The sequence below is a fragment of the Amborella trichopoda genome, chromosome 12 (assembly GCF_054954075.1).
Source record: "Amborella trichopoda isolate Santa Cruz 75 chromosome 12, AtrichopodaSantaCruz75HAP2 v2.0, whole genome shotgun sequence".
NCBI classification, from domain to species: Eukaryota; Viridiplantae; Streptophyta; class Magnoliopsida; order Amborellales; family Amborellaceae; genus Amborella; species Amborella trichopoda.
The window spans coordinates 47,993,174-48,006,432 of NC_142347.1; the positions used below are offsets into that span (position 1 = coordinate 47,993,174).

A 13,259-nucleotide genomic window follows, 5' to 3' on the forward strand; every position below is an offset into this window, starting at 1 on the left:
TTACATCGACTGTAAACAATATTTCAAGTCTTAAAAATAGTGCTCACATAGCACATTATCCAAACCGTCGATTTTTAATATTTAAATATTTTTATATCCGCATAATATGCAAGATTTTAGAGCTTTGAATTTGAATTACAGGTAAAAGTAGATTTTTTTTCAGGAAAATGGAAATAAAAAATGAGCATTTTTTTTTACAATTTAAAAAATAAAAAGAAAAAAGAAAAATGTTATGACCCATAAGCCTAGAAGGGTAGGGCCTTGGATAAAATGCTCGACTTTTTGTATAACGCCCAAGTGCTACAATAACCACCTGTATATATCGGGTAAAAATAACGCGATAAAGCGCAAAATAACGATAAAGCTCGATACGTTATTTTCTCTGTAGCTCCTTGGTGCGAACGCCATGTCTCTCTCTTCGCCCAATTCAATAGATTTTGGGTTTTCTCTCTCTGGAAAAAGATTCAATTCTCCTCTTTCTCTCTCCTCAAAGAGGCGTAGTAATTTCATTTCTCTCTCATCTCAGCAGAGCTCAAAGGGTTCAGACGATGAAGAGACTTTGGAAAAAACGAAGAAAAACCCTAGCCAGTCATCATGGGACGCGAAAGATGCGTTAGGAAGAGATTATTTGTACAGGTTAGGGCAAGAGGCGGACAATATGAACATTGCAGTAGGAGCGAGGAAAGGAATAATTGATGATCTTTTTGTGGGGAATTTTCTTGGAAAAGACGGTAAGTTTCCATCTTTACTGTAAATTTTCATGGAGCCTCTGGTTAGACCGTTTATTGATATTTTTTATGAATATTTGATTGTTGCGAAGAAAAATGGGGATTTTGTTTGATGTATCGAAGAATAATTGGGCTTAAAAAAATGGAAGAAGAATTGGTGTTCTGATTTTTTTTTTATAGAGTAATTGGAACTTTGCTTTAGTTTTTTAGAAAAAATTGGAATTTGTTTATCTTTTGAAGAAGGCTTGGAAAATTGATTGCAGCTGATATTGTTTTCGATTACCGGCAGAAGGTGACAAGATCGTTTGAGTATCTCCAGGGTGATTATTATATAGCACCTGAATTTATGGTATGTATTTTTCCGCTTTATCAATATCTATGCCTTTTTTTCTTTCTTTTGATGCTTTTAAAGTTTGATCTTTATGAATTTAAGGTTCATTTAATTATCACTGAAAGGAAATTATTGTTCTGGGAAATCATTTTTGTTTGTTTATACAGTGTCAAATTGCTCATTTTTAGTTATCAGATGTTCGAAAAATCCATTAACGGAGTCACTGTTGTAAGCCCACGAATGGCCCGATTGAATCTGGGCCATTCTATGGCCGATCTGACGGTCACGGATGTTCGATAGTGTTGGAATTTTAATTTTTTTTCTACAAATCCAAATCACTTGAAATTTTAGGCGTGTGTTGTCCTTCTCATCAAGACGCACCTAATAAAAATATAAAAAAAATAATTTGTAAAAATAAAATTGACCAAAATACCCCCTGAAAGGTTTTGGGGGTATTTTGGTCAATTTATTTCATATAAAATTGTTTTTTGATATTTTTTCGTAGATTCGCCTATTTTTGAAGAACACACGCCCAAATTTCAAGTGATTTAGATTTGTAGAAAAAAAATTAAAATTCAAACACTATCGGGCATCCGTGATCGTCAGATTGGCCCAGATTCAATTTGGGTCGTGGGCGTTTACTATAGCAATACGCACCTGGGTGCACATCTTTTCCCTATTTATATATATATATGTGTGTGTGGAAAAGATGGGATTAGCCCACTAACTTATATGAATATATGAGCCCAACATCTCAGATTGAATCTGGGCGGATCTGACGATCACGGATGCCCAATAGTGTTTGAATTTTAGTTTTGATTCTACAAATCCAAATCACTTTAAATTTTTGGAGTGTGTTCATAAAAAATAGGTGAATCTTTAAAATATATAAAAAAAAAAATTTACATGAAATAAATTGACCAAAATACCCCCAAAAAGTTTTGGGGGGTATTTTGGTCATTTTTTTTTCTACGAATACTTTTTTTTATATTTTTATTGGGTGCGCCTTGATGAGAAGAACACATATCTAAAATTTCAAGTGATCTGGATTTGTAGAAAAAAATTAAAATTCAAACACTACCGGACATCTGTGATCATCAGATCGGCCCAGATTCAATCTGGGCCGTTGGGCTCATATATTCATATGAGCTAATGGACTAATCCCATCTTTTCCCATATATATATATATATATATATACAGGGAAAAGTTTATATAAGGTTGCAACCTTAAAATGTAGAACTACGGTGCACCCCAAAAATCCATCGGTAAAGGTTCTTTTAATTTTGAAAAGCCCTCTAATTGATCATCTTGACATCGAGATATATGACTATGAAAAAAAAAAAAAATTTAAGTCCTAGAAATAGTGCATCTTATAGCACATTATCTAGACCGCCCATTTTCAAGATTTTGACATGTTTATAAATCTACTTGATTTTAATCATTTTTTGAGTTTAAAATTTTATAATTAGAATTGAAAATAGATTTTGAGATAATCTTAAGAATATTTTACATCAAAATTATATGTTATGACAAAATTTGAAGGTGCACCTTAAATGGATGGTTTAAGGTTGCAACCTTATGAAAACCACACCCATATATATATATATATATATATATTGGGTAAATCAGTGGGGAATGCAAGCCCCTACCCATTTTTATAAATAGTTAATGGTTTTTGAGTGTATTAGTGGGAATGGAAATCTAGACCAGTAGCTGAGGCTCAAGTGGTGCTACCACCACGACCTCAATCCCATTCCCTTAAATGAAATGCATGCACCATATTAGTAAACCATATAGTCTTTGCTGTTAATTTTTTTATTGATTTTGTTGAAAAACTTGATACTGATACAGATTATTTATCCATTTTACAGGATAAAGTTGGTGAGTTTCAAGAAACTTTGCAGAATTGCTTTATCGTCCAGAAAACTGATGAGGTTTCCAAATAAAAGGAGAATTTGGAGGAATTTATGGATCAAATATGTTCTCAGTTATTTTTATTTTTATTTTTTTATTCTTTTCCCATTGTGATGTTTTAAGTGTTAATCGACTGTCAAAAGTTCATGATAAAGACCCACCATTGTTGTGCTCAAAGTTGTCCTTTATCTTGCCTACATAAGACTATAAAATTTGATTTTGTGTTGTGTTTACGTGTGATATTTTTTCTGTCAAAACTTTTGTTGTTACATTTTATTCCTATCAAGTATTTGTTGTTTGTGAATGGTTCTGAGCTTACTTAGCTGTCTTTAAAATGGGTATCTCATAGGATTTTATATGGGTGATTATCATAGGATAGATGAATGGAAAACCCAGGGCTTGTTAGCCATAGCATTTTATTTCCACTTTTGAAATTTAAATCCTTGATGAAATTTAAAATGCATACTCTATAAAGATCTGTAATATCATTTGTATCTGCTTGTTGATTCACATTTTCGGATGCTTACTCTTGAATGTTCCATCATGTGTAGTTTGTCACTTGGGTATCCTACCAAAGGTTTCTCATTTATGTACTGATGGTTGTCTTTGTTGCTTTTCTATTTGCAGTATGTCATATTGTTAAGAACTACATCGCTCATCTTTTGAAAACAAAGGTGCCTTTAATCCTAGGTAATATACTTCTACTTTGGCTACAAGACTTGGTTTTTTTTTTTTTTGGGTCAAAGGTTCAATTGATCAGTTCGTATCACTTTTAAATTACAAGATTTCATTTTTGGGTTAAGGCTTTCCCTTATTATGGTCATGTTAGCTAGTATATTTCTCCCGGTATTAGAAAAGGTAGAAAAATGCTTGAGGGATATATACAGAGAGCAGAAGAAATGACATAGATTTCATTTAGCAAAACAGAGAAGTTTCTAAGACTAAGCAAGGATTTTAAAGCTTGACGAGATAAGTAAGGTTGTGGCATTAGATACTAGGGAGTCCGGAGGTTCTCTAGAATATGCAGAATATGGAAACCTTTGCAATGGAAGCCGTTAGGCATCAACCTGGTTACTAGGGAGTCCGGAGGTTCTCTAGAATATGCAGAATATGGAAACCTTTGCAATGGAAGCCGTTAGGCATCAACCTGGTTTTGCTAATGTAGATTTATTATGCATCATGGCTCTTCTTAGTTCTCTTTTATAATTGACTTCATTTGTGAAAAAGAATATACTGCAGCAAGCTCAATACATGGAATATTACAAGAGGACTCCTCAAATTTGAGGTCTAAACCTTTCCAATGCACCCAATTATGTTCTAGCTTCCCTTAGTTGGGAAAAAAAATTAAGTCAAAATCTCTTTTCAAATGGCTATATTATTTAGATGCTACAGATGTTTTATTGTTGACCTTTATTTTACATTGTAGATCTCCATCATATTGGACAAACCAATTTTGTATCAGCATTGTAACAGCGTCTACTTTTTTCTTTGAGATACTTAACATTTGATCTGATCAATATCATAGTGTTTTCCTCTCCTTTCTGCAGGTATCTGGGGTGGAAAAGGTCAGGGCAAATCATTTCAGACAGAATTAATTTTTCAAGCTATGGGAATTGAGCCAGTCATTATGTCTGCTGGTGAACTGGAGTCTGAGAGAGCAGGTTCATTAACATCTAACAAAGTCCCCTTAAGCTTGCTTTCATTACTTTAATTAGTCATCGATATGGAATTCATTTCAGAATGATTAAGCTACAAAGATGGCACGTTTGGATGCATCAAAATGGAATCACATTCCACAGATCCCTGGGTTGCCTCAGAACTCCTGTATCAACAAATTATACCACAGCATCTACTTCTGTTTTATATGAATTAGGCTGGTTTTTTCCTTAATTGAAATCTAAATTCGGTTAGACTAAAATGTTCACCTCACGAATCAGGTTTACAAACACTTTTATGCACAAAGACCATGGATTAAACCCTTTACTTGGCGTTGCACAAGGCAAGCAACTTGAGCTTTTGAACACCGAAGTATATAGCTTTCAGCAGTTAAAGGCTCAAAACCTGTTTACTTCGATTGCCTCTCCATAATGAAAGCTAGAATCCAATTGATCACTTTGCTAAACTAGATCACTGCTCGAGATAAAGGAAAAGCAATCCGAGCAGCTCAATCTTTTCTTCTCATTCCTCCATCCCTTACTTCATGGATCTTCTTAAGTATTACTGACATACTTATGCTCTTGGCTGCTAATCTTTCTTGAGCGGAGAGATCTATTATTTTGTTTGATCTCCCTCACAGCCAAGTAAGAGGTGTGGAACTTGAAAATGAATGCATTATTTGTGCCCAACAAATTATTCTAATAAAAGTGATTAAGAAGCAGAGAGTATTGATGCTACATTCATGTTTACAGCCACATTTGACATTCCATTAAAAAGGAAAAATGTGAAACTTCTCCCATCCTGCTTGCTTATGTCATTTGAATCTTGAAAAACATAATAAATATGAAAATGTGACTTAAAATTTCCACTACTTAAATCTTTTTGAATCGTTGTTTACCATGTTTGAGTGATGATAAAATGTTTTAGCTCTGCATTTGCCTTGTTTTACTCGTTTACTTTGTTCCACATGTGTTTTGAACATAAGCTGGCTGTTGTGCGTGTGTGTGTGTGTGTGTGTGTCTCTCTCTCTCTCTCTCTCTCTCTCTCTTTTATCTGATTTATGAGCAGTGTCATTAAAACCTACAATAGTTTTCCTCTAAAGAGTCTTTATGGAATTGGTGTTCTCCTTGTTTTATCTATATCTACAACAAAAAGTGAAAAAGAAGAAGGCAACACTCCCTGATTTAAATATATCCATTCATGCAAGGCTCGTTTTGCAGGAGAACCGGGTAAGCTTATACGTGAGCGATACAGAGCAGCTTCTCAAGTTGTTCAGAACCAAGTCAGAAGCCTCTCTTCTTTTCCACACTAATAAAATATGTATGTTGCAGGAATATATGATGTTGGTATCTAGATATTAAATCTTTCATATCCTTTGTTTCTGATACATAGATGCCATGCCTGCTATCTTTCCATTTAGTTCATGTTCCATGAGTTTTGATGCTCAAGCAATAAAAATTTGAAGTTGCTCCAGATTGAACTTTTTGTGCCATATGTGTGATGATATCCACCAATAAAGAGAAACTGCATACATGGTAGATCTATATGATGCCAGTGTGTGACTTTGAAGTTTGTGTATATCAACAAGTTACCTTCAATTGAATTACTTATGTAGTAAATTGAATGTATTTGCCTTCCTTTTTCATAAGCTACCTCTATCCTTACGTCTAGTCTTATGAAATGCCTTTATGGTTCCTTCAACATAATTTGCTCATTGTATTAGAATAACCAATATCAATGAGAAGATAAATACTAGTTCTTATCTCTTAGTAGCTGAAAACTTGCTTAGAGCTAACTTTTGTTCAGATTGAAGAAATATTCAGATTCTTAATTCCCAATGCAGTACTATACTTTATTCATCTTCATCTTATATGAATTGGTTTCTATCCTCATCATCAGCTCATTCAGAGTGCTTTTTAGATTGTTTCACTGAGTGTGATATACATAAAATTTTGCCTAAGGTTTGTCCTTTCTTTCTTCACCACACTACATGCATATCTTTATGATAATGGTTTTATTTAATGCAGGGAAAGATGAGCTGTTTGATGATCAATGATATAGATGCTGGTTTGGGGAGATTTGGTGAGGACCTACAGTATCTTGGCTTAAATACATTGGATGGATTTTTTGGTGTCATAATAAATTAATTATACCATGAAGAATTTTTGGATTTTAAAAATTTGCGGACTTTTTAAAATTAAAAATTATCTACGCTTCTTCTTTTTTTTCTTTTGTTTGTGAAAGCTGGAATCTGAATCTGAAGGTAATGGTTCCCATGAAGAGCTCCATATTGCCAGGCTATGGCATAATCTTGCTGTTAAGATTATGGTTTTATCATGTGCATGCATTGGATATGCGGTAATCGAAAATAACTTCAATGTTGTTCATTTACCTTTTGGTTGTGATCAGTCTGATGCTAGTGTAGTATATAACTGTAGCTTTCTATTTTGTTAAACCAGAAATAGTCTTTTGTTAGTTTCTAACTTGTTTTGTTACTAGCCATTTTCCCTTGTAAAGAGGTTCTGTTTGACTTGCTCTGGTCTTGTAACTAATCTCCCAGATTTTTGCCAAAAGAGGAAATTGATATAATACTTGTTTCAGACTCCTGAATTTGCAGTATTTGACATGCTTTCATTCTGTGCAAAACAGCATGTTGTTGTCTGATCTATTATATTCCATTTACTTGTCAATCACTATGAAATGTTACTTATTGCTTCCCTTAATTCTTTCCTCTAGGTAATACTCAAGTAACCGTAAACAATCAGATTGTTGTTGGCACACTTATGAATTTGTCAGATAATCCTACAAGAGTAAGCATTGGACAAGACTGGAGAGAATCAGATATCACTCATCGTATTCCTGTCATAGTAACGGGAAATGATTTTTCCACTCTTTATGCACCTTTGATTCGTGATGGAAGGATGGAAAAGTTTTATTGGTGCGTATTCCTTCTCAAAATGGGATGCGATTTCGTTTTTGTGTTGCATGTTGGCATTTCCAAAAACATGACAATTCATGATATATTCCCTTTTGTAACTGTTATTATTCAGCATTTGGCTGGTATTAGATCTTGCTCAAACAAATTTGATTTACTTAGGAATGGGCTCAAAGCTAGGTGGGCACGGTGGTGGCAGCCACAAAATAATATCTTGAGTTTTGTTCCTGTCACGGGTGGGGGACCCTTACCCCGGCAAACTATGCAAAAAAAAAAAAAAATTGAAAAAAGAAAGAGAGAGATAGAGAGAGCGCCACCCATTTTTTGTACAGGACCTCTTCTCTTGGGGAGCCTAACATTTTTTGCCGAGAGACCCGGCCTGTGGGTCGTCTCGACGGACTACTGTAATACTTATCTTAATACAACAGTTAACAACATCAAGAGAGAGAGAGAGAGAGAGAGAGAGAGAGAGATACTTTTGTCACACTTCACAGCAAGTCCAAATTTTCAAACTCATGCACTGCTGCTTGGATTTCTATTCCTTGCATGGTATGAAAATTCTTCAATTCCAGTTCCATTGCATATATTCAAGAGGACAAGCATGGTTGTTCTTTCATATGTATGGCTATGTATAACATAATATATTAAAAGTATAACGCACTTGTGTATGTGTGCATGGAAGGTTTCATAATTCCATATTGCTTCAAGGTAACCATACTACCATTAGAACAGTGAACCTGTCAAAATTGAGACAAATCATGTTGACTTAGTCTGCTAAGATATGCTCTTTTGAAACTTTTCATTGTATTAAGTTACACACGCAAATTTTTGCCACAATGTAGCCATCTAGCTACCACAACCAGAAAAAGGAAAGGATGCTATTCAATTTTATTTTTTTGACTATGTCCCTCCAGTGTTGATCAATGTTCGGACATCCTATGGCTTGTAATGTCAACACAACTGTATCACCTATCTTGAAAACTAGTGGCATCAAAAGCATTTTCTTCTTGTAGAGGAAAACTTAGTTAGTTTCATATGATTAGTAAATGGCTATTCTTGGATCCTTTGAAAACTTGGTAGTAAGCCTGCTTATGGTAGATCAATTCTCTATCATTCATAAACAGAGAAAAGCTTGTACGAGAACAATAGTAGGGCAGGGATCCTCTTTTATATACTTGGTCGTGCATAAAAGATAAGTGCGCTATAAATTATTTATGAATATGTTTGTTTCAGAATTTGCTAATCATAAGCATTGTCTTGTTGAACTGAATGTACCTTTAGATCCTTCTAGTGTGCTTTCCATAGGTTCTGAAATACAATTGGCAATAAGCAATCCTCATTTTTTTTTTGTCTTTAGGCAGCCAACACGTGAAGATATTGTAAATATTGTCCACAGAATGTACGAGAAGGATGGGATTTCTAAAAATGAAGTTGCCAGCATTGTCGACACATTTCCAAGTCAAGGTAAGCCTTTTTCATTGTTGCAAAGTTGATTTGACAATGGGATGAACTTTGTACATGTCCCCATAAAATCTACTTGTGCGAGGATCACACTCTCATATTTACTTTTTTGTAAAATGTGTGCTGCACACTTCGATTAATGATTTTGATGAAGGAGATCAATTTCAACAATTCATTGAGATTCTTTGACTTGATGCAACCTAGATTCAGCACAGAAACCTCATCAATCCTCCTCAATCTGAAGCCACTAAACTACATTTTAGTGATAGGAATATATATTATGAGTTATGTGAGTATTCTACAGGCCCTGCCAAATTTGATTCAAGGCCATCGAATATAGGTATTCCAATTCAAAGGAACACTACAAAAATCCCCACCTGTTCTTGATGTTGACAGGAGGAACTCAGCTGATTTTAGCATTGTAGGTCATGCATTGAGTTCTTAATCTCTAATGTCATGGATACTTCATTATTCTTTATTTGCCTGCTTCAAGTAAACTGTAAATTAATCTATTACTTAGATTCCTCTAGTTTAACGCTAACTGTTCAAATTATTTTGACCATCTCCTAGAATTGTTTTAGTGATTATATGTAACTGATATTCTTGGAGCAGACTTTATGTTATTCAATTTACATGTTTCTGATAAAATACAGCCATCATAAAATTCTATCCCGGAATGAAAATTTAATTTTGAATTTGCAGCCTTGGATTTCTATGGAGCCCTGAAGTCTCGAACATATGATAGATCAATCCTGAAGGTATTTGAGAAGTAAAATTTTCACCAGATGATTCTTATCTATTTGTTTTAGATCTTTTCAGATCTTGCAGTATAAAAGATGCCCTCTTCTCCCTGGTACACTGACATGTTCATAAAAAGTGAACTCTCTAATAATTCACTTTCCATTTTATCATGTAATAGGAAACATTGACGGCATAAGTAATTGAAGTTTCTCCCAAGAGATCAGATTTAACTGGTTTCTGATTTCATTTTCTGCATATGCCTCATCTTATACAGCTTTATTTTGTAGTGGGTTTCTGAAAACGGCGGTTATGAAAAACTCGGGGAGATACTTCTCAAAAGGAAACGGGTTGATAAGCTCCCTACATTCACGCCACCCAAGGTATTGGCCTCTCTTTCTTATATGTTCTTCCTACCAAGGACAGAATTATTGGTGCCTCCGTGGCTTTGGTTCAACGTAAATATCCACAAAACTTAATAGTGAAACCAACCTGTATCCGTTGTGCAATTTACTGTTCATACACAAAATTAGGAGTGAACATTGGGTCTGGTTGACTCGTTGGTCCACTGGGTCAACTCAACCTTGTTCTGGGTCTGAACCTAGGAAATGGACTAGTGGGTCAGTTTGGGTTTGATGGGACCTAGTCTTGATCGGGTTCGGGTTCGGGTCCAGGCCGGCCCTAATAGGATCAGGACAGAGTGTCAACCCAACCCAGATAGTTGTGTGTGCGCACACACTCGTGTGTGTGAAATTTATACATTATAATAAATTATACTAAATATTATATATCTGATCCTGATTGGACCTGTTTGCACCCCTACACACGATGTATGGGTATTTCCATTCAGGTGATGCCCTGATATCATTTTGGTGGATTTACCCAAATGAAGAGTTGGCTTCCAAGACCAGGAAATGCCTGATACTTCGACAACTCTTTGTAAATTGTTCCCTGTCTCCTAAAGTGAAGTTAAGTTACTAATAACGAGGGAATTTTTGGTGCTCTGATCTCCTCGATTAGTAGTAGTAAAAGATATGGGATTGTCAAAGAGATCATTTATCTTTTGTACATTGGGGTCATAATCATTCTTGTCCCTTAAATTTCAAAATAGGTGGATGTAAGAGTGTCAATCGAATAGACAGTTCCAAAAATTAAATTAAAAAATTCGGAATTCGTGGCTCACCACAAGCCATCCAATTTGACATCTAATGAGTGAGAATGATTGTAGTCTCCTCTATGTACAAAAGATAAATGATATCTTTGTAGAAAATCCCAAAAGACATTTGTGAATTGATTTTTGGGGTGCAACATGTTCAGAATTAAGATTTTTTTATGTTTATGGAACAGCGAACCATGGATGCATTGCTGGAGTCGGGGTATTCTCTCATCAAGGAACAAAAACTGATTACTGCCACAAAATTGTCCAAGGAATACTTGAAAAACATGGACTGATTGGATGCCTCTTTATGAGCTCTCTCTCTCTCTCGCTCCCTCTCCATGAAAAACATGGACTGATAGGACAACTTTCTATGAGCTCTCTCTCTTCTATATGAGAACTCTTTATGCTCTCTCTCTCTCCATGAAAAAGATGGACTGATAGGACAGCTGTTTATGAGCTCTTTCTTTCTCTCTCTCTCCCTCCCTCTCTTCTCACTTTTGTTGAGCAACTCATGGCCAATTGCTGCTTAGTTAGCACCCAATTTTTTTTTATATTTCAGGAGTATGAGTTTTAAACACAAGATGCAACTACTAATGGGGTGCTTTCCTTTTGTTAATTGATACAAGGAGGTTCTAAGTAATAAAATATGATAGCTTAGGGGTGTTAAAAAGTTTGAGAAATTTTTTTTTGAACTTTAAACTTGGTTGATGGAATAAATGCAGCGATCCAATTTTACGTGTATCAGTCAAGATTAATTGTGATCACTTTATACCTAAGATAAACGGTCTCATTGTATTTTTTTATTTTTTTTCCCTTCTGGGCAAGTCAGCCATAAAGAGAAACAATGCATATATTAGTAGAACAAAATAATGCCTGGGGACTTGATCAAACCAGTAGCAAATCTGACGCTTGGCCACTGATTGGAGCGCATGTGCGTGAGCATGGCATGCACAACACAAGTGTAGGTATTGGCATATGCACATGTGCGTGTGTATACACACATACATATACAAACACTAGAATTTACCTACAAGTTTTAGGAATGTTTTGTTATTAGAACTTTTTTTAAAAAATCACATACTTTTTTTAAAAAAACACATGAGAGTACCATCCATGCATACCCATTCAGTTTCATATAAAAATGATTCGTAGAAGAAAATAAAATTAAAACACGGAACACACTGTGAGCCATCTGATCTTTGATCAAACAACTCAGAGGCCAACCAAAGTAAGCGTTTAAAAGTCGTTTTTTCTTTCACATATCAACATGAAAACCAGCAAAACCATTTACCTTTGGTGGTGTTAAGGCTTTTGTTTGTTGTTCCATAGACGAATTGATACTCCAAAAAAGAGTTCCGTGTTCTATGAGCAAAAAAATTCTGCATTTTTATAACTCGAATTTTGTGTTTATGGAAAACAATTTTTGTGTTATTTGCATAGATACTAACTGGTTCGGAGAGAATTAATTGCAATGCGAGAGAGAGGTTTTTTATTGCGGAGCTACTACCCTGTTCAAGGAGAATTTTATTGCAAAGCCATTACCTGGTTCAGAGATATTTATTGCAATGTTACTAAAATACTAACTGGTTCATAGAAAGAGAGTGTTTATAGCAATGTTACTACCGGCTTAGAGAGTTTCTATTGCAATGCTATTAACTTGGTCAGAGAAGGGGAAAAGTATACAAAGAGAGTATAATGTGTCAATTGATTGTCCGTTAGATCTCAAATCGAGTAGTTAAAATAATGTCATTGACTAAACTCAAAATTCACAAAAAAATTTTTGAATTTCATGACATACTCCAATCATAAAATTTTATCTCTAATGGCTTAGAATAATTGTGAGCTCCTTATAGCATAAATTTGTAGCATAGATAGATGATCTCATAATATACAATCCTGAGAAGAGAGTTTATTGCAACGGTACTACCTGGTTCACACAGTTTTTATGGAATGCTACTAACTGGTTCACAGAGAGTTTATTGCAATAGCTACCAACTGCCTCAAGGTAAACTCTGCTAGTGACTTCCCAATAAAAATAGAGCCATAAAAAAATGACAACCATGGCCACCTCTCCCTTTTCCTACGCATGACTTTAACTTCGTCACCATTATAGTCTTTTTCCAACTATTTGGAATCGGTTAACTTTATAATATAAGTGAAAAAATAAATATTTTCCTCATTGCTCAGGGATAAGCATCTCAATGACTGTTCCAACTTCGACTGTTCCAACTTCAAAACTTCGCCAAAAGATAAAAACAAAAAGGAACAAATACTTCTTCCAACTTCCAATCCATCAGTGCCAGGATCATGTTGTGCATGTTTGTTTCACTAATGCC

The 13,259-nt window shown here is 34.9% G+C and overlaps 1 protein-coding gene across 33 annotated transcripts in view; it reads left to right on the forward strand.

Annotated features, from left to right (window-relative positions):
- The window catches only part of LOC18435602 (protein OSB3, chloroplastic/mitochondrial), a 32,882-nt gene extending 21,289 nt beyond the window's left edge, over positions 1 to 11,593 (forward strand). For 3 of the 33 annotated variants that reach the window (XM_088852989.1, XM_088852991.1, XM_088852992.1), the window contains 12 exons: positions 530 to 731; positions 992 to 1,077; positions 2,932 to 2,941; positions 3,602 to 3,664; positions 4,522 to 4,635; positions 5,851 to 5,912; positions 6,658 to 6,712; positions 7,367 to 7,568; positions 8,923 to 9,029; positions 9,729 to 9,784; positions 10,055 to 10,147; positions 11,112 to 11,593. In XM_088852989.1, coding sequence (XP_088709115.1) covers positions 530 to 731; positions 992 to 1,077; positions 2,932 to 2,941; positions 3,602 to 3,664; positions 4,522 to 4,635; positions 5,851 to 5,912; positions 6,658 to 6,712; positions 7,367 to 7,568; positions 8,923 to 9,029; positions 9,729 to 9,784; positions 10,055 to 10,147; positions 11,112 to 11,216 — 1,155 coding nt within the window. In that variant the 3' untranslated portion in view covers positions 11,217 to 11,593. Of the gene's footprint in view, positions 1 to 529; positions 732 to 991; positions 1,078 to 2,931; positions 2,995 to 3,601; positions 3,665 to 4,521; positions 4,636 to 5,850; positions 5,951 to 6,657; positions 6,713 to 7,366; positions 7,569 to 8,922; positions 9,030 to 9,728; positions 9,796 to 10,054; positions 10,148 to 10,614; positions 10,704 to 11,111 lie in introns of those variants that run through there. The other 30 variants (XR_016045399.1, XR_016045406.1, XR_016045400.1 and 27 more) reach the window with 30 other exon arrangements.
- Positions 11,594 to 13,259: the final 1,666 nt, after the last annotated feature.